General features: G+C 43.5%; 1 protein-coding gene across 2 annotated transcripts in view; it reads right to left on the bottom strand.

Moving 5' to 3' along the window:
* LOC147120572 (activin receptor type-2A) overlaps nt 1-16,747 on the bottom strand; it is a 165,189-nt gene extending 148,442 nt beyond the window's left edge. Inside the window, exon 1 of one of the 2 annotated variants that reach the window (XM_085986670.1) lies at nt 16,068-16,747. In XM_085986670.1, the coding sequence (XP_085842796.1) occupies nt 16,068-16,122 (55 nt within the window). In that variant the 5' untranslated portion in view covers nt 16,123-16,747. The remainder of the gene's footprint in view (nt 1-16,067) is intronic. The other variant, XM_085986671.1, reaches the window with a different exon arrangement.
* Between the last annotated feature and the right edge of the window lie 8,931 nt (nt 16,748-25,678).

Raw genomic sequence — 25,678 nt, 5'->3', positions numbered from 1 at the left:
TATAAGCCATGCAATTAGTTTGCACCAAAATTACATGTCTCTCTCAAGCAGTCCCTCGGAACAGAGGATGACTTGCTTCTGCACTAAAAATGAGTTCTCAGGTGACTGACGAGTCCAATGCAGGACCTACAGTCACAGGTGGGGCAGACGGTGGTTGAAGGGCCGGGTGGGTGCGGTGCTTGGGTTGACGTGCGCTCCTTCTGCTTGCTCCCAAAGAGACTCTAGGTGTTTGGCGCCTTCCCGGATGCTTCTCCACTTTGTGCGGTCTTGGGCTAGGGATTCCCAGGTGTCGTTGGGGATGTTGCACTTTTTCCAAGGAGGCTTTGAGTGTCCTTGAAGCGTTTCCCTCTGCCCACCTGGGGCTCTCTTGGCGTGTCGGAGCTCTGAGTAGAGCGCTTGTTTTGGGAGTCTCGTATCGGGCATGTGGCCCGTCCATCGGAGCTGATCGAGTGTGGTCAAAGCTTCAATGCTGGGGATGTTGGCCTGAGCAAGAACAGACGTTGGTATGCCTATCCTGCCAATGGATTAACAGGATCTTGTGGAGGCAGCGTTGGTGGTACCTCTCTAATGCTTTGAGGTGCCTGCTGCATGTCTCCGAAGCATACAGCAGGGCGAGTATTACTACTGCTCTGTAGACCATGAGCTTGGTGCTGGGTTTGAGGTCCTGGTCTTCAAAAACTCTTCCTCAGGCGACCGAAGGCTGCACCGGCACACTGTAGGCAGTGTTGGACCTAGTCATAGACGTCTGCCCTTGTTGACAGTAGGCTCCACATGTATGGAAAGTGGTCCAAGTTGTCCAAGGCCTCGTCATGGATTTTGATAATCAGGGAGCAGTACTGTGTGGCGGGGGCAGGTTGGTAGAGGACCTTTGTCTTACGGATGTTTAGTGTAAGGCCTATGCTCTCATACGCTTTGGTCAAGGTGTTGACTATGGTTTGGAGTTCAACCTCAGTGTGCGCAGACGCAAGCATCGTCTGCATACTGTAATGCGATGACAGAGGATGGGACGACCTTGGATCTGGACTGGAGGCGACGGAGGTTGAACAGTTTCCCGTTTGTTCTGCAGATTAGCTCCAATCCAGCGCGGAAGCTTAATGAGGGTGAGATGGAGCATTGCAGCCAAGAAGATCGAGAAGAGCATTGGTGCGATGACACAGCCTTGCTTGACCCTTGATTACGTGTGTATCTGGATGCAAATGCAGAGGAAACTGCAGGCCAGTGTTTTGAATTGCATCAGACTGTTCTTGCTGTGGTGCTCAGCACAAAAAAAAAGGGTACTATGGTAGCACTGGAGTTTGCTTAAATTGGGCACGAAGAGAGACTAGAAGCTAATCGTAGTTGCTTTGATTGATAGAATGAATAAATTCACATCAGATCAAGGTTATGGGTTGAAAATAAAAACTCTGCAGGTTACAAACATACATGCCTTGTTGTGAAAAATCAGCACATCAATAAAAATTATAATGCTGCAAATCATCCCTTTTGTCTTTTAATCTCTGTCTTCCATCCGATCACAGACCTTCCCTTTTGTTCTTTCCTCCCCTCCCCCCTTTCCCTGCCCCTACACTTGCTTAAAAATCTGTTACATCTCTAACTTTTTCCAGTTCTGACAAAGGGTCATCGACCTGAAACGTTAACTTGTTTCTCTCCACGATGCTGCCTGACCGGCTGAGTGTTTCCAGCATTTTCTGTTGTTATTTCAGCTTTAAATACAGGAGGTAGCTGCTTGCAGGTTATTTTCTTAACCAAGCTGACTAGTACAGTAGTCGTACACTGAAGGTGAATATGCTTCTTCAAACTTGCTTCACATCATGCAAGCAGTATGCTCATTTAAGAGATAATCAATTCCAGGCCCAAGACCTAGAGATGAATTTAAATGCACCTGCCAGAAACATGGCATTATTAACTGGCTTGCCAAATGAAACAGCTCACAACAGTGCATTTGACCCCAGGAGGGGAAAACTCTCCGCCTAGCTAAAATTAGCACATTAGCTTAGAGTAGGTAGGCATATGGGTTGTGCATTGATCTGTAAATGGGGCCACTAATTCCTAAAAGGAATGAATGAATTCAGATGGCCAAATCAATTTGGCTGGCCAAGAGTAGAGAAAGGGGATTATAAAAAGGTAACAAAATGTGTTTCAAACTAGTTCCCACAAAATAAAGCCATGCCAACAGTATATTTTTAGTATAAAGTGTAGACATTTTACACCAAGAAAGTAATTTTCAGAGTTAGCACTTCTGGCAGGGAACCTTGCTCAACAGCAGTGCACATTGGATATTCAGGCATGCAATGCACAGGATTTTCCTACCGAGATGGCACAATTTGTCTCTGACCTTAAGTGGTACGTTATTGATCATAACCACAGGAGTGTGGCTTGATAACCAAGTATGGGTTGGCCAATAACTCCAGTCTTTAGCTTGCTTTGGATAATCAACTTGAGCACCTTTTCCTTCAAAGCAGCTTAGATAAACTAGAAAACTGTTCACTGGATCCCAGAGTATAGAATTTTAATTTTATACAAGATGATTTGAAATCTCTATTGTACTCAACACTAGCCATGTGTCACTTCTCCTGGAAAATATGCTAATTCAGTGTTTGGGCTTTCAGGGTTAACCAAGCAGTTAGGCCACTATTCTTTCTGCAATCCCATCTGTTTGAAAGGCCATAGCAAACAGAAAGGTCAGTGGTCTAGTTATAAAAATTTACATAAAATATAGACCAAATACATTACTTCTTTTGAAGAATGCCTACAAGTCTGATGTCTACACTACACCATGTGCAGGGACACCTGTGGCTATAAGCATAATTTATTTAAGGCCCACTGATTAGACTGTATGTACTCCATACTCAGGATTCTGAAATTACACTTATTTGCCATATCAAAGTGAACTTGGATGGGAAAATTAATATTAAAAAAATGATACAAGAGTGAGGGATAGATAGCTCAAGGCATTTGTCTGAAGTTTTCAATTTCTAGTATCAGGATTCTAAATCCTTCAAATTTCCCAAAACCACACATGGACTGTGTTGTTAACAAGAAAATATAGGGTCTCTACCTCACTGAAAACTGAAGGGCTGGTATTATTTGCAGCTATTCATAAATGTAACTGCTCAAAAAAGTTTACTTCAAGGAAACGGATTTGTTTTCTATCAGGCAATTGATGAAATCAGTGATATAACCATATAAGACACAATGACATGATAATTAATGTGATGCAAGGCCAAACTACTGTGCATTTACTATTCTGTTTATTGTATTTGTTGATTGTAGTAAGTGGACATATGGAACAATGGTACTTTAAAAAAAAAAAAAAATCTTGATATGCTTTAACTACTGAATTTCTAAAAAAGTGTTAATGTAAAAACTTAACAAATCAAATTCAAACTAGTTAAGTACAACAGATACTGAAAACCAAATGCTACATACAGCATTTTCAGTACAATTCCAAGTGCAAAAGGCCATCTGATGGAGAACCAAACATTCGCCTATATACTCTACCAGGTTTTCCTAGTTTAATTTTTTGGTTGCAAAAATATATTTTAAAGTATGACAAAAATGCACCCATTTGATCTCTAGCATAGCAAGCAACTCATTAAATAAGCTTTTTTTCTTGGGTACATTTCCCTTCCCACATGACTTTAATCATTTTCTTAAATGGGAAATTTTATATTGCCTAAAAAGGAATTATTAACTGGCTTACAGGGGAAGCTAGATAAGCACGAGGGCAAAGGAGATGTTGATGGGGCTAGATGAAGAGGGATGGGAGGAGGCGCGTGTGCAGCATAAACACTGGCATGGGCCTATTGGCCCGAATGGCCTATTTCTATGCTGTAAATACTTTGCAATACTTGTAAAATCATCAAAATTACAACAGTTTCATGAACAAAGTTATGGTGCTCGAGGAATTGCTCTCATCCAAATTGCATTTAATCCAATATTATAAAGCAAGGTGTCTATACATTCACTAATGTTTTCCAGCTCTGTTATTTTACACTGCTTATTAGTGGTAGCCTAGAAACAGATATTTATCAAATATCCTCGAGTAGCATAATGCTGTGACAGGAATCCCAATTCAAAATATCAATGAAGATAACTCTCAGAACCCTTCCACAATTTATTAGAAAAGAAATCAAATTTTTGGGGAATGCTCCCAACTCCTATATGGCAAGAGAGGAGGAAATTCGGTAAATTTTTAGCCCACTCCCTCCCTCCTGAGGGAACAAAAAAAGTATTTGAACAAAGACTTCAGGTTAGTTTAAATCAAATGAGAATGGAGGACAGCAAATGGGATGAGGAATAGCAGAGGGAATGAAGAGACGTTTAAAATTTTGATTTTTAAAGTATTTTTTTAGCATAGGAATTAATATTGGTGATAAAGCTAATCCTTGTGTGGAGTAACTTTTTTTGTTTGTTTGTTCCAAGGATATAGGCAACACTGGCAAAGCCACATTTATTACCCATCCCTACTTGCTGAGAAGGTAGTGGGACCTTTACCCGGAACCGTTGCGGTCCTTGTGATCGGAAATTCTATTTTCCTTCAAAAACATATGCCCAATTAGATCTGGGGAAAGATAAACATCATAATCTCATGTCAAACATTTCCTTTGTTCTTGTTGCAATTAATTTGCAGTAAAGTAAACCACTAAAGCCCAAATTTGTAAAGGACCTCGAGGGATTAAAACTTGCTATTTTCTGCCTTGCACAAAATGAAAGGGTTTGATTTTTGGACATGTTTTGCAAACCTTTTTCCAATCAATATAATTTATTTCAAGTAGCTGTATAAATTTGATATGCAAGGGTGCTACAGTAACTATTTAGATTCCTCTCTACGCAATAAAATTGTAATGCACACACACACCCTGGTCCCCGACCCCGCTGCTGGTCCACGCTCGATCAGCTCCGATGGACGGGTCACATTGTCCGCAAGCCCGATAAGAGACTCCCAAAACAAGCGCTCTACTCAGAGCTCCGGCACGGCAAGAGAGCCCCAGGTGGGCAGAGGAACCACTTCAAGGACACCCTCAAAGCCTCCTTGAAAAAGTGTAACATCCCCACCGACACCTGGGAATCCCTGGCCCAAGACCGCACAAAGTGGAGGAGAAGCATCCGGGAAGGCGCCGAACACCGAGTCTCTTCGCCGGGAGCAAGCAGAAGCCAAGCGCAGGCAGCGGAAGGAGCGCACGTCAACCCAAGCACCCCACCCACCCGCCCCTTCAACCACTGTCTGCCCCACCTGTGACAGAGACTGTAGGTCCCGCATTGGACTCAGTCACCTGCAAACTCATTTTTAATGTGGAAGCAAGTCATCTTCGGTTCCGAGGGACTGTCGAAGAAGAATATTGTTGAAGAATTCTGATGTCCAACCACTCAAGAAAGCACGCAACAGATTTAGAATAGAAAAATTGGATTAGACACCTTGAAGGTTGCGAGTTGAAGGGAAACAGGTGATGCAGAGGGTTGGGGAGTGGCAGGAGTGTTGGTCAGACAGCTTGGGCATGGGGAGTTCTGGGGTCTTGTGTTTAGTGAAGAAGCAGCTTGAATGTGTTGACTGATCAAAAGGTGCGGAACACAGAGATGTTTGGTCAGAGAGCTGAAAGTGAAGACAGAATAGCCATGACCAAATTCATTTATCTGCAGATTAGAGTTGGAAAGCATAGCGGTGGAGGATTTGGCGTAGATAGTCTGGGTTTTGCTCAATCCAGACCCTTTGCACAGCCAGAACCAGGACCCAAGGACAGAGATGTTTATAACTCCAGTCAATGTGCATCCAGTTGTGTGAGGAGGTTCTTGGAGCAATTAGATGTAACAAATAGGATAAATAATTTAATAAATTGTTGGTTGTGTTATAAATATTAGAGAGAGTCGCAAAAGACTTTTTTTTTAAACCTCAGTTTTAATTAGCTGCTTTTCTGGCAGTTGCTGGTTGCTCACTGGTTTGTTTGTGAATTTTGCTTTTACAAATTGTGAAATATGAACTAGTTAGGGTTTGATAGTGAAGTGTTTGGCTCAAGTTGCACCAAAACAAATGTTGATTACTTTTTTGGTCATTGTGAAATTTGAGCTAATTAATCAGTATGCTTTGTGCTGGATACAAGAATACACAAACGTGGCTTACTCACATCTTCCAAAATTCTATAGACTCTGGAATAGTTCCCATGGATTGGAGGGTAGCTAATGTAACCCCACTATTTAAAAAAGGTGGTAGAGAGAAAACGAGGAATTATGCCTGACGTCTGTCGTGGGGAAAATGCTAGAGTCCATTATAAAAGAGGTAATAGCAGAGCACTTGGAAAACAGTGACAGGATCAGACAAAGTCAACATGGATTTACAAAAAAGGTAAATCGTGCTCGACTAATCTACTGGAAAAATTTTTGAGGATGTAACTGGTAGAATAGACAAGGGAGAACCAGTGGATGTGGTGTATTTGGACTTCCAGAAGGCATTCGATAAGGTCCCACATAAGAGATTGGCGTGCAAAGTTAAAGCACATGGGATTGGGGGTAAGGTACTGACTTGGACAGAGAACTGGTTGGCAGACAGGAAGCAAAGAGTTGGAATAAACGGGCCTTTTTCCGAGTAGCAGGCAGTGACTAGCGCGGTACTGCAGGGATCGGTGCTAGGACCCCAGCTATTCACAATATATATTAAATGATCTAGACAAGGGAACTAGATGTAATATCTCCAAGTTTGCAGACGACACAAAGCTGGGTGGGTGTGTGTGCTGTGAGGAGGATGCAGAGAAACTCCAGGATGATTTGGACAGGTTGAGTGATTATACTGCATCTGCCCAATGTGGACAAATGAGAGGTTATCCACTTTGGTGGCAAAAACAGGAAGACAGATTATCTGAACGGCAATAGATTGGGAAAAGAGGAAGTGCAACGAGACCTGGGTGTCCTTGTGCACCAGTCGCTGAAGGTAAGCATGCCGGTGCAGCAGGCGGTTCAGAAGGCAAATTGTATATTGGCTTGCAGAGAGAGAGAGGATTCGAGTACAGGAGCAAGGATGTCTTGCTGCAGTTGTACAGGGCCTTGGTGAGACCGCACCTTGAGTATTGTGTGCAGTTTTGGTCACCTTATCTGAGGAAGGATGTTCTTGCCATGGAGGGAGTGCAGCGAAGATTCACCAGGCTGATACCTGGGATGGCAGGAATGACGTGAGGCGAGATTGGGTCGCTTGGGCTTATTTCGCTGGAGTTTAGATGAGAGAGAGGGGATCTCATTGAAACTTATAAAATTCCAACAGGACTAGATGCAGGAAGAATGTTCCCAATGGCAGGGGAGTCCAGAACCAGGGGTCACAGTCTAAGGATAAGGGGTAAGCCATTTAGGACAGAGATGAGGAGGAATTTCTTCACCCAGAGTGGTGAACCTGTGGAATTCTCTACTACAGAAGGCAGTTGAGGCCAACTTAAGAAATATATCTAACTCCTTCTTGAATATATTTAATAAGGCTAAAGGGATATGGGGAGAAAGCAGCGACAGGGTACTGAATTTGGATGATCAGCCATGATCTCATTAAATGGCGGAGCAGGCTCGAGGGGCCGATTGGCCTACTCGTCGTGGTGGTGGAGGAGGGAAAAAGAGAGGCGTTGATGTGTAGGGTTGGCAATGAAAAGTATTTAAACATGAGCTTGAGAATTTTAATTTTGGGGTGTTGGGAGGACCGGGGGCCAATGTATGTCAGAAAGGCCAGGAATGTTGGGTGAGCAGCATTATAGGATATGGGCAGCAGAGTTTTCAATGGACTGAAATTTACAGATGTCAAGGAAGTGGCCAAGCCAAGAAAGCACCCAACAGTCAAATCTGAAGGTGATAAAAACAGGGATAACAGTTTTGGCAGCAGGTGGACAAAGGCAGGACCAGATGGAGAGGTGGAAGAAGTTGGTCTTTGTGATGGTGAGGAGATCTGTGCAGCATAATAGAACTAATCAGAATAAAGTGTATTGCGATTCAGCAGCTCAGCAGTAACTGAACAGAGAGTTTCCCCAACTATGCAAGACACCATTCTCAGAGATGCTAAAGATAATAGAGCCACTCATTTAGGGGATAAAACAGCCCCCCACCCCCCAATCAATGAGAAAGTACTGGCATATTGAACTGTTGGCAAATTTGACCCTTACTAAGGCATGGTACAATATATCAGCACAACAACTGTGGCACTGGACCATCTAGCAAAATATTTTGTATTGTAGTCCAAAACAATCTAAGATTTCCCTGTTCAGAGCTTTATCAGAATTTAACATTGTCAACTGGAAATGCTGAATATACCTCATTCTTTTTTCAAAAATAAAAAAGATGCAACTGTTCACACCAGAATTACTGATATGTTGCAAAAACACTAGTACATTATAAACCTTTAAAATTCAGGGAACTAACAAACTTGCACAGTTGTAAAGCTTTATTCTAAACTATATTCTATTAGGAAATATGCAAGGGTTAAGAATTCTGCTGATCAAAGGCCTGGGAGCTGTTCATTTGGAATTTGCACCAATCGCTAATAATTCTTAGTAACCTGATGAGGGAAATGACTATTCCATGCCCTTTGTGATAAAGATGCAAATCTTTGCCATTTGATAGCTAAGTATGAAAATGCAATGCAGTATGGTTCCCTTTCATCTGCTACATTTTGAAAGCCAGTATACTCCATGGTGTTGGCAGTTGCATCATGGATTGCAATTTAATACAAACGTTGGATTTTTTTAAAATATAAAAGTGGGAATGACTAGCTGAACTATTTGAGAGCAAACAAAATAACAATTCCTATATACCAAAGCAAATGCTGTTTTAAGTCCAGAGAATATGGAACTACAAAAATATGTAGTTTTTAAAAAGTGACATATAGTGAGGGAAAAAAATAGGAAAATATATCAGGCTAAATCTTCAGCTGGTGAACAGTTGCAGGTGTCATTTACATCAAAATCAGTCCTTTATGCATTGTTAAACCTCTAGTGTTATTTGAAGTTAAGAGTTGCTAATTGACACTACCGCCTTGCAACATTTTGACACTTTGTCACTCATCAGCTTTTGCATGAATCTTCAAAATAAGCCATTCCATTAGAGACAATACAACTCCCCTAATGGCTTAGTCACAGGATGCAGCACAGAGCTATGTAGAGCTGGAATGTCCTAAGCCCAATACTTGGCCTCTACAGAGTTAGTCAAATCTCAAGCAGAGTAAGGAGAAACAAAGATTTCAAGGCATTGAGTACAAGGCACTTGTTCTGAACACATTATGCATACCCAGTCAAAAGGCAAAATGTGCAAATTGGATATTTAAGTATTTTTAATTATTTCCTTCATCGCCTTTAAATTAGGTTTCATCAAAAAACTACCAAATGAGCGTTACCAATTCAAAGACTTCCATTTATTTAGTGCCTTATCACATCTCGGAAATGGCTCGAAGCATGAATTAGTGACTATTGCAAGTTAATACTTAAGTTTACAAAGTTCAGTTTTTTCAACCATGTGTGTCTATTGCTCTCATTCCAAAAACAAATTATTAAACCCTACTAGTCCCCAATCTCAAAACTCTTACCTAAATTTAAACCTCTTATTTTAATTGATTGATCAAGAGTAAGAAATATATGGAGATAAAACACGGTCTTTTTCACCTCTAGGTTATAAGCTCAAATTTAGCAAAGACTGATGGATTAAAAAAAAGTGTCATTCTCTTGGTTGGGAGGGTCTTGAAGAGTTCTGGCAGTCTCAACTGTGTGTATAAAAGTTGGCAAAGTAACCAAGTTATTTAGCACTAATTGGTAGTCTCACTTACTCAGAAGGATGAAAAAATATTAAAATTCCCATTGTCTATGCTGAACTGGGACTGCTCAATGCTGCAACAGTGGGTGCCAGAAGTAGAACATTTTCCACTTGCTTACAAAACAATTCTCACATAGCAACAAAATGTGTTACATTTAGCCTACATGTGAACTTTGAAGGCTTCCTTACTGGTTGTGTACTGCAACATAGATCTGTAGTCATTTTGTCCAATTCCAACTATTATAAACTGGTTTTGGGGGGGGGGGGGGGGGCGGGGAGAAACGGTTGGTTTAGAGATTTGAGAATGCACCGAATTCTTTCCCACGCTCCCGATCTCCTCCAGCAATGCATTAATTCTGACCTGCCCAAAACTTTCTCCCTCCTCCCAGAGTCCCCACCCCACACATGGGTGTGACTGGCCCTTAACTAGCTGCCACCCAGTGTGATACAGCAATCACTGATATTAGAACCCTATTCCAGTTTATGAATGCTGAAAAAAAAAAGTGGCTAAAGTACAGAGTTATAGTTAGTGTGCTTGCCATTAGTCAGAAAAGGATACTTGGCTCTGCAAATAGAGTGAGATTGAGCATCCCCATAGTTCAGTTAAAGTAAAATGAGACTGCTGGTAGTATGGTATACTGGAGATGTAAAAGTGGAGAAGATAGTGTTCTGACTGAAGATACTGTAAATGGTGTACCAGACAAATGAGAGATAAAATGAGAATAGTAGATTTAGTGATGGTTAATTAATTGCCCAAGCCATAAACATTCTTTCAATTTTATTCAAAAATTGTGAAATGGGTCAAAGCTTGTAGAACACTAACTGATGCAACTGAAATGCCTGTACCACCGTATGCAATTATTTTCTCTAAAGTAAACCTTCCTGGCAGCCACATCGGTCGTACTTGCCAACACATTCAGTGTGGCTTTATTCTAGAAATAGAGTACACACATTTTGGCACGCTGGGGGAAGAAAAACACCAAAAGATGGCACACTTGGTATTTGACAAATGCCTTAAATTATCACTATTGATGTAATCAATAATAGCACTTGCTCTAAGTTAATGTAAATGTACAGAAACACATTAGTGTATACACATACAATGCTGAAGAATTTAAACAAAAATTCAGATTCAAACTTCTGCTCGTGTGAATAGAGCAGAAATTTGCTAATATCAGCATCAGTCAACTATAGATGAACGGTAGCAAAGCAAATTTTTAAAACACTTCAAACTAATGTTTAAATTGTTTCATTTAAGGAGTGCCAGATTCCACTCAGTCGTCACCAAATGAGTTTATACAAAAACCTATCGTTAGTGCATGTTTATAATTAGTTAGATTCAACTCTAAGCACAATGTCAAATATATTTTGTTGAAGTATAAAGAATCCAAAACCAGAGTCCAGTATAACAGCTATTTTCTGTAGTAAGAACTTGCTAGATACTTGCCTAGTTAGATGAATTGATTTATTAGGGTCACTGTTTTATAGTAGTCCAGTGGAACATAGACTGTGCTGGTTTATGAAATGAACAGCAAGATCTGACATTTTTCATGTGTGTCACTTTTATCAGGCATTAATGCTCAACCACCCATGCTCGTGTGAAATAGGATCACCACAGGATTCAACAACATGGAAAAAATGCATCTATTTTGGCGACATCCAGTTATTTAATTTTAATCACTGCTAAAAGCATAAAACCCCAATGCTGAAGATTTACCATCAGAGAAAGTTGAACAAAAATACCACTGATGCTGTATCAGTAGTGATACCTGCAACATTCATGTCATTTTATTTTAAGGAAGTACCTCATGGGGGTTATTGCGAGAGAGATTTACTTCAGAATCTATCAGACTAAACAAGTTTACTGTTATTTGATTCTATGGTAATAGAGCAACATGAAGCAAGACTTGCATTTATATAGCACCCTTCACAACCTCAGGACATCCCAAGCATTTTACAGCCAATGAAATATTTTTGAAGTGTAGTCACTGCTACATGTAAAGATACTCTATATCCCATCCTGCAGATCAGCACCATTGTGCTTATTGAACTCAAGTGAGTATTCACTTTAAAGCTACACAATAATATGACATGACATGAATGTCCTGGACACAGTTTTTCACTCCAGACTTAAAACGTTATATACATACCACACACCAGCCTCCCCGTGAACAATTTTAATTGTATGTAGTGTTTGGTTTGAGGGAGGGGGCACTGAATGGATGAGATCAAGATTTAAACAGCAATTTTGAAGAAAAATGATGATGAATACAATAAACATAACATTTGTGGAATAAAAATGTAAGAAATTTTTAATAAGGCAGAACATTTTAGGTACTATGTAAAAAATAGGAAACTTGAAAGTTCATTTCAGGCAAATGAAACTTATACGTTTAGCAGTGCATCACTATATTTACAAAAAAGTGTTCCAAAAAAAAAAGGTATTCCTGGAGAGCGACAAGTTGTCACTCACGCACACAATCTGTACCTTGTGCCATCAATTATTCCCAGGGCAAAAGATTAAAGCTTCCATTTCATTACACCAATGCACCTTAACCCTTTATCACAGCAATAACGGTCCTTCCCACAATAAAGGGAAGGGGCGGAACAGTTCAGTGGGATTGGTAGATGGTCCTGTTACAGTTGAAGATGTAGTACTGTATGACTATTGCAATAGTGCAGTGATTAGATGTTGCACAATAGCTTTAAAAAAATTTAATTTTACACTTTGAACTTAAAGATTTATGAGATTAAGTCATAGTGAAATTTATATTTATTAGTGCAGTACAATATTTCCACTTCCTACACCAGCAGTTCTGGCTCCAAATTAAAACTGCCTAGCAGTTCTAGAATAAGGGATTCTTTTGCACTTTGGATTGTATTCACTGTGAACTCAGTTGAAATACTCATACCACTTTGGACTTTTAAAACCATCAGGAAAAGATACATTTATTATCCTGGGATGGCTTTGAATTCAAATTCCAGGGTTAAAAAGGGCAATAATCTAACCCACAGTACCAATCGCCATTTGCTGCATTTTCCTCCAAAGTATGAAATTGTAGTCTTGATGTATTTAAATGTATACAAGTACAACTGACCCTAAAGGTGAACAGCTAATCAAATACATGTAATGGAACCAGTCATAAAACACAACTTTTGATGGGGATATACACTGTACTAAGGATATTTATAGATCTGCATTAGGATAATAATGTAAATTACACCATGACAATCTCTGTAGTTGCATCCTTTATGATTTCTCCACCGCTCCCAGCCCCCAACACACAAATCTCATATCTGTTCTAAATCTGCATCTACAGTGCATAACTAGAAGTTTATTTTAAAACATTATGAAACTAACAGTGGTCATTAAGTAGTGCAATGGTGATACAGTACTACAGCGTGAACTGTAACCGAAATGCATGCCAACCACACAAGTGTGCAGCCACATGTCTTTTACTATGTGGAAGGGCCAGACTATGACACCATTTCAACACTGCAATGCTAAATCCTGTGACCTGAAGTAGTTCAATAATTTTAATATAGAGGATGACATCAAAGTTATGCATGATGTATATAGCAAAGTCCTATTTCAGTAAATTAAGTCATCCAGTTACACTTCTGGAAGTCTGTATGATTACATCACAATATCTTAAAATCAGATCACAGTTTCTTCATCACCTGATTCTAGCATGACCAAATAAATCAATGTCCACAATCATTAAAGACTAGAGTCAACAGAATTTGGAGAATATCTTACAATTGGTGACTTAAATATTGTCCATACGCAATGCAAAGGAATGCACAACTCAAGTAAATGAAAATAAAAATACTAGCATTTTAAATGGTCGACTGCTGGCTACTTTAAAGTTTAGATGTATTGTCATGGAGTATTACAAAATGTTTTTTCTGGTATAAAAACAAATACGCAAAAACAATTCCAAGAGAAAAATGAAATCTAAATCACATGTTAAGCTTGAGCTGCTGACTAGAATCAGATTTGCAGTAGTAAGTTACCAATGTTAACCACTTTAAATGCTGTAAATTAAATATTGTAATAGGCTGGTTGCACAGAAACTATTAAAACAGCCTCTAAATTACTTTTCTTAAAATGTTTCTTTTCATAAACTAAACTTCATTATTATGTATGCATAGTATCCTGTTTCACACATTTGAGCTAAACTCAAGACTTCAAAAAAAAAATCGCAGCCTGTACTTTAAAAAAAAATAAACTTAGTGAAAAGCAATATGCAAAAGCTCTATGCAATTAGACAGTCTCGTTAGCCACGTTTCCCACTCCATACCACAAAAAGGCACACTCAAAACAATGTTTACGCATGTCGCCTCGTTTTATTAAACAAAAAGTTACAAAAGTCACTGTACCCTGTAGAAAATAATTAATAGATAAAATCCATCAGAAAATAATCTTAATTATGCTCAGTAAATTGTGAGTAGGCCTGCGTGCCGGAACAGTGTGGTTTAGGTCTGAAAATGTGTCTACTACAATTTAACAACATGGTTACTTTTATAAACAAACCCGTTACTAGAATTGCTGGCAAAGTCAATTTACTAAATCTTTTTGACTGTTATTTTGTATCGATTTTACATTCATCTTTGTATACAAGCATACCATTCCCCGCGCAAATATGGAAACAATCATTTTCCTCAAACTATAACAGTTTCAGACAAGATTAAATGCGTCCAAATGCTTCATAAAGGAAGAGGAATGTTACAATTGACAGTAAATTACATCCATGGGGTATTCCGTACTAACTCTGTCTTCATCTACAATCAGCTTCAGCTACACTCTTCAAACGTTTGGAAAAAAAAGACTTTCCACAAAACGTCGATCTATCCCCAAGCATTGCAGAGGCTTCATATATGTCTTGCAGTTTAAGATTGAAGCGAGCAATATGAACTCAAAAGGATATTTGAAGAAACTGCCAGTTTGCTACCATTAAGCATTTAAACCAACTTCCAAGTAGTGATTAAATCGTCTAATGACTACGAGTGAAACAAATATTCAATTACAAAAGAACATGCGTAACATAAACCAGCTATTTGTCACCGATTTTCCTCTCATCGACTGTTTTTACATTTAACGTCCACATGGAACATATTGATATATACAAATCGGCTATGCACCCTGTCAACCTGCACAACAGTTCCAACAGCCTCGCAAAAAGCATTTGTTTTGTAACAGTTCGTTTCTCTGGCACAATGGCTGTTGCACACGTTTTATAACTCAAAATAAAGAGCATAATATTTTCTAAATAGCAAAACAAAATGAAGTGAAAAAAGGACTAAATCGGTTGCAATGCTGCTCGTGGAAAGCTTGCTTTAAAAACAGAGCACATAAACACTTAAAATTAAATGTGGTATTTTCAGTAATCGATATACATTTGACCGTATGTCTAAATCATTTACTTAACAAAAACAACCCAATTAAAAATTCTGGCATAACAAAGTTTAATTTAATGGGCGGAGACCTAAAGGCTTTGTACACTGTCTCTTCATCTGTCATTTTTTACAACAATATTCATAAAATGGTTATTCTCATGGGGATTGTTAGGGGGGGGGAAGGAAAAAAAGGAAAAAATAAAAACTTTTCACAATAAAATTGTTAGGGGGGGGCTTTAAAAGTAGCCCACTTAATACAAATGACTAAACCTTAAAACGGGAGATGTTAACTTAAATAAACCACAAAATTATTCCCAATAATTAAATTGCTTGTTCTTTTTAAAAATAAATAAACGAGTAAAATCGTGGAATCATAAAAATCTGATATTTGCAATGAAAGAGCTATTCCCAATTATGCAAATTGCTGACACGTTTTCTACAATAGTGTTGAGGGAAACTTTGATTTTAGTAAATTGTACAAATATCACGAGAAAATAAATTGCAGATATACACAGTAGTAATTTTCAAAATCAAGTATGGCTTGTGGTTTAGCCAAGCTATGTTCAGAACCATTTGCCGAAACCAAAGTCAACCCTCAGCCGTTTGTGTGCGTATTTAGTAAGTTTGCCTTTGTACCGAACAGTCACCTTGAGCGAGTAGATACAACACAAAAAAAAACACACAACACCACACTACAGAAACTCGCACATGCACGCCACAAACTGGCTGAATTTACTCTATTAAATCATGCCGAATTACAACGTGGGGTTTTTCTTTGCAACACTTTTGATTTCAACAACAACAAAAATCACAAGTCATTTAAGATTTAGAAAAGAGTAATAAAAAAAAGCAATTTCTAGGACAAACCGAGTCAAAACCCCCAAAACAAAACTATCACCTACCTGAAGAGCACGAAATAAGAAAAACAGCAAATGCAAGCTTGGTACCAGCTCCCATGATCGGGTTTTTTTTTTTGGATATGTTTAAAAGAAAATAGGTTAATTAAAACAAAAACGCTCGTTGTTTTGCTACCAAGAAGAGGAGGAAAAAAATCTCTTTACGACTCCACCACGTCTCCGGACTTGCTGCTGGCAACGATCCACCTTATATCATTTTTTTCCAACACCACCCCCCCCCTCTCTCTTCAGTGGGCAATTTCATTCAAAAAAGATGGGGAATTTAAGCGCAACATTAGACTTCGGCTGTCAATTTGTTTTCCACGAAAAATAGAGAGAATCGACAGCGTCGTCAAAAGATTTTTTTTTTTTTAAACAACCGTAATTCACATATAAAAAGGTGGGAGAAAAGCTACGGTGCAAATCCTCAGCTCGTTTGACGGGAATGGTGTACTTGAAGTCTCCCGGAATTCATAATTAGCGAAGTAGGCCGAAGTCCAAAATGGCGTTGAGTTGTTTTTGTTTCCTTCCCCCCTCCCCCTCACACCGACCCGGGAGTTTAAAAAAAACCGACAGGACGCCTGGCTCGCGAGAGGCCCGCCTCCCTCGACAGCGAAAGGGGGGGTGGTGGCTTTGATTGACACCCCGCTTTGACCATTCTCCGCCGGGCCTCAGTTTGATTGACGTCTCTCTCGGCCATATAGGGAAAACCCTCGTGCCCGCCACTTCTTCCGACGTCGTCGTAGTCCGGAAAAAAAACACAGGGGCCGCGTTTATTATTGGAACCCCGGACCAATCATCTTCAAGCAGGTGGGCGGGGTTTCTTTTTTTTGTTGTTGTTGGCGCTCAGATTCGGGTTCCCCGACTGGCGGAAGCAACCGAACTTGATGGCGACTAATGATTGACGTGCGCGGGATCCATTCAGAAATCAGGAGCGCGGCGGGTTTGCGAATGGGTTGGCCGGCCAGAGGGCGGGGAAATCCCAGATTTACGATCGAGATACTATTAAAGAAATTTGATGATTGGATGGAGGCGGTGCGCAAAAAACATGCACGGGATAGGTGCACAACATTGGAATGCTGTTGCAGCCCAAGTGCGGTGCCAAAAAAGTTACTACTTTTCATAAAACATTAGCAATTATCTTGAAAGATTATTAAAGTTGTTGTATCAGCCTGAGACACAACAATAGAACGCCTCTCCCCCCCCCCATTATCCTTGTCCTCTAGCCTACTCCGAGGCTGAGCTAAATCAATATTCAGGTTATAAGATTCCTCGACTAGCTGTCTCTTGTCGAAATATATTCTTTCAATGCCAGCCCAGTGGCTTTCAACCCAATGCTGTTACGAGTTATTTTTTTTCTGCAGAGGGAAGGGGCTGCGACGGTAATACATCAAGTGCAAATTAGACCGAGTGTGTTTTCGAATAATCCGCTATTTTAAGAGCAGACGATTTGGTGCAATAACTCACCAGGAACTTATACTGACATCGATTCTTCCTGTGTCGGAGCTCGAGTCTCTGCAATTAGAGGTGTGTGTTAGGTTCGTGCAGCCACCTTTTATGTAAGTGGCTAGCTCTACTTCTGAATTATTTTTCTGCTACAATTCCTCGCGCTCATAAAATTCGCAGCAAGAATTTACTGAAGGTAACTGAAAACCTTCGATTAATCACTCGGTAAGCAATTTAAAAAAATTAATGGTGACCCTTAGATGCAGTTCCGAAATGGCGTACACATTACACAAGACATGCCCACACTGACATTTGACGAAGAATGCCACTACAGGGCATATGTATTAGTGGATTTGATAGCTCTCTCAATTCCTGTTGATGGGGAGGAAGAAACGAGTGAGTGAGTGTGTGTGGTAGGGAGAGGGGTGGGGGAGATAGACTGGAATCCCTGAGAGCCAACCATTTCCACAATTACAAAAACATTGTGGGTTTGGTACTGTGCTAATTAACGCAGTGGATAACAAACTGAGAAGAACCTTGACAAGGTACAGACTTAGCGAACATAGCCTAGCGATCGAAAAAGGCAGACACAGGCAGACCAGGCTGCCAAGAGAAGACAGGATATGCTCTCACTGCAGTCAGGGAGTAGTTGAGACAGAGATGCACTTCCTCACAGCCTGTGGAAAATATCAGGGCATCAGAGAGAATTTCTACCAAAAATTCTCACAAATATGCCCTGAATTCAGAAATCTGACACAACCAAAAACTCCCATTCCTACTGGGGGAGGAGAGAAGCTGTGTAACACTGGCAGCACACTATGTTACAGCTTGCCATGAACAGAGGGACAACCAGTAAACTAAGACAAGAGTATATTGTATATTTATAAACTCAGGGATATACCTGTTTATACACTGTATGAATGGAACCGCGTTTATGTGTTCAACCATAAATGTATTTTGATGCTTTGGCAACATAAGATGTACCTTATTATGCCAATAAAGCGATTTGTATTGTATTGTATTGTATTGGATGGGAGTGTTGGGGAATCATAGAATGGTTACAGCATAGAAGGAGCCCATGCCAGCTCTCTGGAAGAGCACTTCAGCTAGTCCCACTCCCCTGCCCTTTCCCCGTAGCCCTGCAAATTTCTTTCCTTCAGGTACTTATCCAACTCCCTTTTGAAAGATGAGATTGAGTCTGCCTTCACCACCCTTTCAGGTAGTGCATTCCAGATCTTAACCACTCGCTGCGTAAAAAAGTTTTTTCTTACGTCGCCTTTGGTTCTTTTGCCAATCACCTTAAATCTGTGTCCTTTGGTTCGCGACCCTTCTGCTAATGGGAACAGCTTCCCTCTATCTACTCTGTCTAGACCCCTCATGATATTGAACACCTCTATCAAATCTCCTCTCAATCTTCTCTGCTCCAAGGAGAACAACCCCAGCTTCTCTAGTCTATCAACGTAACTGAAGTCCCTCATTCCTGGAATCATTCTCGTAAATCCTTTCTGCACCCTCTCTAAGGCCTTCACATCCTTCCTAAAGTGTGGTGCCCAGAATTGGACAAAGTACTCCAGTTGGGGCCGAACCAGTGTTTTATACAGGTTCATCATAATTTCCACACTTTTGTACTCTATACCTCTATTTATGAAGTCCGGGATCTCGTAAGCCTTTTTGACTGCTTTCTCAACCTGCCCTGCCACCTTCAACGATTTGTGCACACATACCCCCAGGTTTCTCTGTTTGTGCACCCACTTCAGGATTGTACCATTTAGTTTATATGTCTTCTTCTCATTAATTCTACTTAAATGCATCACTTCACACTTTTCTGCGTTAAATTCCATCTGCCACACGTCCACCGATTTCACCAGCCTGTCTGTGTCTTCCTGAAGTCTATCACTCTCCTCCTCACTGTTCACTATACTTCCAAGTTTTGTGTCATCTGCAAATTTTGAAATTGTGCCCTGCACACCCACGTCCAAGTCATTAATATATACCAAGAAAAGCAGTGGTCCTAGAACAGACCCCTGGGGAACACCACTGTATACCTCCCTCCAGTCCTAAAAACAACCGTTCACCACTACTCTATGGGCTCGATTTTGCCGCTGGGGGGGGGGGCGTGTTAGCCACCTGATTCCAATTTGATGTGGGAAAAATATGTGATTTTCCCCTAATTGGGCAATTGATTTCCAGCATGTGGGAACCCTTGGCCCGAGGGTGTTGCACAGAGCAGTCCCGTGCAATAGATTTTTAAGTAGGTTTACGGACTCCCAGACCGCCTGTTTGTTTTGCGGTCTGGAGGAGTCCGTCTTTCACGTCTACACGGGGTGTGAGAGGTTGCAGCCCCTCTTCCATTTTTTGAGGGGGCTGCTCCTCAAATTTTGGTTGCACTTCAGTCCCACGCTCCTGATCTACGGTCACCCCGTGCGGAGGGGAGCGGGCGGGTCGGAGGACCTCCTCGTGGGCCTGCTCCTGGGCCTGGCCAAGAAAGCCATCAATTGGTCCTGGCAGCGGGCGAGCGAGGGGGTCGTCCGACCGGATTGCCTCCCCCTCTTCCGTGGCCATGTTCGCGCCCGGGTGGCCCTGGAGATGGAGCACGCGGTGTCCGCCGGCACGCTCGAGCTCTTTCGTGACCGGTGGGCGCCGCGGGGACTGGAGTGCATTGTTAATCGGGACAACCAAATTTTAATTTGATTGGTGGAGGGTTATTTAAAAGGGTAATTGGGTTGTTGTCACCTTATTTGTGAAATTGTTTCTTTTTTATTTGGGTCCAATGAAAAGAGAGGGGTAACCACTCATGAATGAAAAGAGAGGGAACCCTTGGCCCGAGGGTGTTGCACAGAGCAGTCCCGTGCAATAGATTTTTAAGTAGGTTTACGGACTCCCAGACCGCCTGTTTGTTTTGCGGTCTGGAGGAGTCCGTCTTTCACGTCTACACGGGGTGTGAGAGGTTGCAGCCCCTCTTCCATTTTTTGAGGGGGCTGCTCCTCAAATTTTGGTTGCACTTCAGTCCCACGCTCCTGATCTACGGTCACCCCGTGCGGAGGGGGGCGGGCGGGTCGGAGGACCTCCTCGTGGGCCTGCTCCTGGGCCTGGCCAAGAAAGCCATCAATTGGTCCTGGCAGCGGGCGAGCGAGGGGGTCGTCCGACCGGATTGCCTCCCCCTCTTCCGTGGCCATGTTCGCGCCCGGGTGGCCCTAGAGATGGAGCACGCGGTGTCCGCCGGCACGCTCGAGCTCTTTCGTGACCGGTGGGCGCCGCGGGGACTGGAGTGCATTGTTAATCGGGACAACCAAATTTTAATTTGATTGGTGGAGGGTTATTTAAAAGGGTAATTGGGTTGTTGTCACCTTATTTGTGAAATTGTTTCTTTTTTTGGGTCCAATGAAAAGAGAGGGAACCCTTGGCCCGAGGGTGTTGCACAGAGCAGTCCCGTGCAATAGATTTTTAAGTAGGTTTACGGACTCCCAGACCGCCTGTTTGTTTTGCGGTCTGGAGGAGTCCGTCTTTCACGTTTACACGGGGTGTGAGAGGTTGCAGCCCCTCTTCCATTTTTTGAGGGGGCTGCTCCTCAAATTTTGGTTGCACTTCAGTCCCACGCTCCTGATCTACGGTCACCCCGTGCGGAGGGGAGCGGGCGGGTCGGAGGACCTCCTCGTGGGCCTGCTCCTGGGCCTGGCCAAGAAAGCCATCAATTGGTCCTGGCAGCGGGCGAGCGAGGGGGTCGTCCGACCGGATTGCCTCCCCCTCTTCCGTGGCCATGTTCGCGCCCGGGTGGCCCTAGAGATGGAGCACGCGGTGTCCGCCGGCGCGCTCGAGCTCTTTCGTGACCGGTGGGCGCCGCGGGGACTGGAGTGCATTGTTAATCGGGACAACCAAATTTTAATTTGATTGGTGGAGGGTTATTTAAAAGGGTAATTGGGTTGTTTTGTCACCTTATTTGTGAAATTGTTTCTTTTTTTGGGTCCAATGAAAAGAGAGGGAACCCTTGGCCCAAGGGTGTTGCACAGAGCAGTCCCGTGCAATAGATTTTTAAGTAGGTTTACGGACTCCCAGACCGCCTGTTTGTTTTGCGGTCTGGAGGAGTCCGTCTTTCACGTTTACACGGGGTGTGAGAGGTTGCAGCCCCTCTTCCATTTTTTGAGGGGGCTGCTCCTCAAATTTTGGTTGCACTTCAGTCCCACGCTCCTGATCTACGGTCACCCCGTGCGGAGGGGAGCGGGCGGGTCGGAGGACCTCCTCGTGGGCCTGCTCCTGGGCCTGGCCAAGAAAGCCATCAATTGGTCCTGGCAGCGGGCGAGCGAGGGGGTCGTCCGACCGGATTGCCTCCCCCTCTTCCGTGGCCATGTTCGCGCCCGGGTGGCCCTAGAGATGGAGCACGCGGTGTCCGCCGGCACGCTCGAGCTCTTTCGTGACCGGTGGGCGCCGCGGGGACTGGAGTGCATTGTTAATCGGGACAACCAAATTTTAATTTGATTGGTGGAGGATTATTTAAAAGGGTAATTGGGTTTTTTGTCACCTTATTTGTGAAATTGTTTCTTTTTTTTTTGGGTCCAATGAAAAGAGAGGGAACCCTTGGCCCACTTAGTCTTTCCATCCTGAAAGTCGCCTCCGATGACGTCATCAATGCTGCTGGATTTAAGGCCTGCAAGCAGCCTTGCTTCTTCTGCAGACTGCAAACCTTCTACCCTTTGCTGTGATAGATTCCTCCAGCCAATATGTCCAGCAGTAGATCAAAGTCTGCACCAAGGTTCGATGACGCCGCCCTGCAAGCTCTGGTGGAGGGAACAAGAGGAAATAAGGAGGTGCTCTTCCCTTCCTCAGGGAGGAAGAAGCCTCCCCAGCAGACGAAAGCTGTGTGGATGCAAGTGGCCCAGGAGGTCAACTCTTTGTCTATGTGCCGCAGAACCTGGCTGCAGTGCAGGAAGAGGTTTCATGACCTGCACACTGGAAAAGTGAGTATGACTTTCCCATCACCCTCAATCTGATCCCCATTGCCTCTCCTCACCAGCACTCAGCTTTGACAACCTCTTCCTCCACATCCCACTTGACACTGACATCCCTGCACCCTTACCCATTCCCTCTCTCTCTATGGTCACATTCACCTAACTATTCGACTATGCAGCCCTCACACTCCCTATCGCTGTGATGCTATGAAAACAACTTACAACACACAGGGAGGGCCCTTGGTCTTGCCACCTCACTCCATCTTTGTCTCCTTCTAACCATCAATGATATGGATTCTATACACTCAATCCTTCATTCTCACTCAAACTCCACTTGTCTCCCTCATTGCAGGAAAAGAGAGCTCACAATAAGAGGGAAAGAGCGAGGACAGGAGGAGGACCACCCTCAGTAGCCCAGCTCACCCTGGGAGGAGGCGGCCCTGGAGATCATGGGAGTGGAGGAGGATGCGCAAGTGGGGGACGGGCAGACGGGTGCATCAGAGAAAGTTGGTGACAGAATAGTTTATCATCTCTCTCATTGACATTCCATGAGTCACTGATAATGATTCTGATGCTCTAACAGATTGACTTTTGATCATCTGCAATATTCAATGTGCATGTAACCTTGGCCTCACAGCTCTGACTCTTTCCTTTACTCCCCAACAGGACCATCGAAAGCCCACATCCCCACTGTCCAGGAGGAACAGCCTGAGCCTCCAGACTCCTCAGAGGAAGCTACAACCTCTGAGGGCGCAGCGTCAGCAGAATTCAGCGCACCCAGCACCAGTGCAGACACTCACACCTCGGTGGTACCTTCGCAAGATAGTGCAGTGTTGTCACCTGGTGTATCACAGCTCACAAGTGAGCATCAGCAGATGGTGGAGACAGGGACAGCAGTGGAGAGTCTTAGTCAGAGGGCGCAGGACTCTGCCAGCTCGGCTCAGCTGCATGTCGACCCTCTGCCTCTGGGTCCATCCAGAAGAAGAGCGGTGCTGGAACTCCAGGAAGAGGTGCAGGAGTCCCTGGCAGGTTTTGTCTCCAAGGTCGCTGCGAGTGTGGAGCGAATGGAGGACTCCATCGCTAACATGAGCAGAGCCTTTGTGGAGGCGTTTGCGCATGAACGCATCACCATGGAAAGGATGGCAACCTCCGTGGAAAGGATGGCTACGTCCACTGAGGAGCTTAGTCACCAGGGTATGGAAAACATGGTATTTGTTCAGAATAGACTGACATCTCTTGAGGAGCGATGGTGAGCTCTTGAGCAAACAAACCAGATCTTCAGGCAAGTCCTCGGGAGTTGGACTGCCAGTACAGAATGGTTTCTCCTGGCCCCCTGAATTGCAGCAATGTCCTGTCAAGCCACTTGCTAGCTCTGAAGTGGGGCTGACCCATGAGAGGGATGTTGGTGGCATATAACAAGGAAGTGGGGGCTCCTCTGCAAGCGCTCACACGACCATGCCACTGCAGAGCCCCTGGTCAGAGCCTCACCAGAGTCCCCACCCAACTGAGATCAGCATCTCAACCCCTGCACAGCCGCAGGAGCAGCAGACTGCTGCCAAGCCCTCACAGGTTCGCAACCCCAGAGGACGCCCGCCAAAGGTGTCGAGACAGGAGCAGCAAGAAAGTGAGCAAGGGGCCTCCACATCTGCTGAAGCCACAGGGGAAGCACCACGTAGGAGCACGTGTAAGAGGAAGATAATGCACAAGTAGTCACAAGGGTAGTCACTTGGGTGAAATGTTATGTTTAATGTTGAAAAGCCATCAGTTGGTTATTGTCATTAAAAATTCTGATGTCAACTGTTGCAGTTGTGGCATGTGTCATATCACTAATGGGACTTCCACATTGAGGGCTTAGGATGACTTGCAATTGTCAGTATGGTGGTCAGAGTGGTAGGAACCGCACGTTCTTGGCCATTGTCGATGCTCTGATAAGAAGCTGTGAGGCAACAGTACTTGATTGGCTAGGCTAAGCAAACCTGGCCAAGATGAGTGCGTTCCTTGCATCCCGGCCAGCAATGTGCTCGCATGCTGCTGGCGCTGGTTGATGCGCCTCTGCAAGCTGGTCGTTGTCGCTCTCCTCCTCTTCCCCCTCCTCCTCATCTGAGGAGGCTATGTGATGAGCCACTTATTTCTCGGGCATCTGCAAGCCACGATGCAGTGCCATGTTGTGAAGTGCACAGCAAACCACGACGATTCTGGAGACCCTGGCTGCTGAGTACTGCAGGGCTGCACCTGATCTACCCAGGCATCTGAGAAGCGCATCTTCAGCAAGCCGATGGTTTGCTTGATTATGGATCTGGTGGAAATGTGGCTTGAGTTGTAGCGCTCCTCAGCTTCATTGGCTGGCCTCCTCAATGGTGTCATTAGCCACGTCTTCAGGGGATAGCCCTTGTCTCCAAGTAGCCATCCGTTAAGTTGGTCTGGCGGACTGAAGAGCGGAGGCACACTAGACTGGCGCAGGATGAAGGAGTCACAGCAACTACTAGGGTACTTGGCACAAACATGCAAAATTTCCTTCTTGTGGTCACACACCAGCTGTACGTTGAGGGAGTGGAAGCCCTTGCGGGTGACAAAAATACCTAGATTGTGATGGGGTGTCTTAAGGGCCACATGTGTGCAGACAACGACGCCCTGCACCCTTGGAACGCCTGCCAGATTCTCAAACCCAACCGCACGCGCCGTTACACTGGCTTGATCCTTGGAGAAATGCATGTGATTGTGTGCGATGGCAAAGAGGGCATTGGTTACCTGCGTGATGCAAGTGTGTGCGGCCGCCTGTGAGATGCCACTGATGTCTGCTGCTGATCCCTGGAATGAGCCTGAAGCAAAAAAGTTGAGTGCGGTGGTGACTTTGACGGCCACTGATAAGGGGTGTCCACCTGCTGCTCTGGGCTCCAGGTCTTGCTGCAGCATTGCGCAGATGTCACCCACTACCTCTCGCGAAAGTCTGAGCCTCCTTTTGGCACTGCTGCTCAGTCATGTTGAGGTAGCTGATCCTCTGTCTGTAGACCCTGTTTGGGGGGTATCTCCTGCGCCGACGGGCTTCCATGCGCTGGCGCCTTCTGGCCTGTGCAGCTTCAGGTGGGTGAGCAGCAGCTTGGAGCTCCTGCTGTTGCTCCTGCAGTTGGTGCTGCTGTTGTTCAGGGTTCTGCTGCTGCCGTGGCTGGTCTTCATCCAAATCTGATGTCCAGGAGGAAAGGAAATAAATGGTTCCCATTCTTCTGGTAT

Source organism: Somniosus microcephalus, chromosome 4, assembly GCF_052327205.1.
Source record: "Somniosus microcephalus isolate GS21.2 chromosome 4, FLI_Smic_1.0, whole genome shotgun sequence".
NCBI lineage: Eukaryota > Metazoa > Chordata > Chondrichthyes > Squaliformes > Somniosidae > Somniosus > Somniosus microcephalus.
Note: the sequence above shows the minus strand (reverse complement) of the source record. Positions and strands in the feature narration are given on the sequence as shown.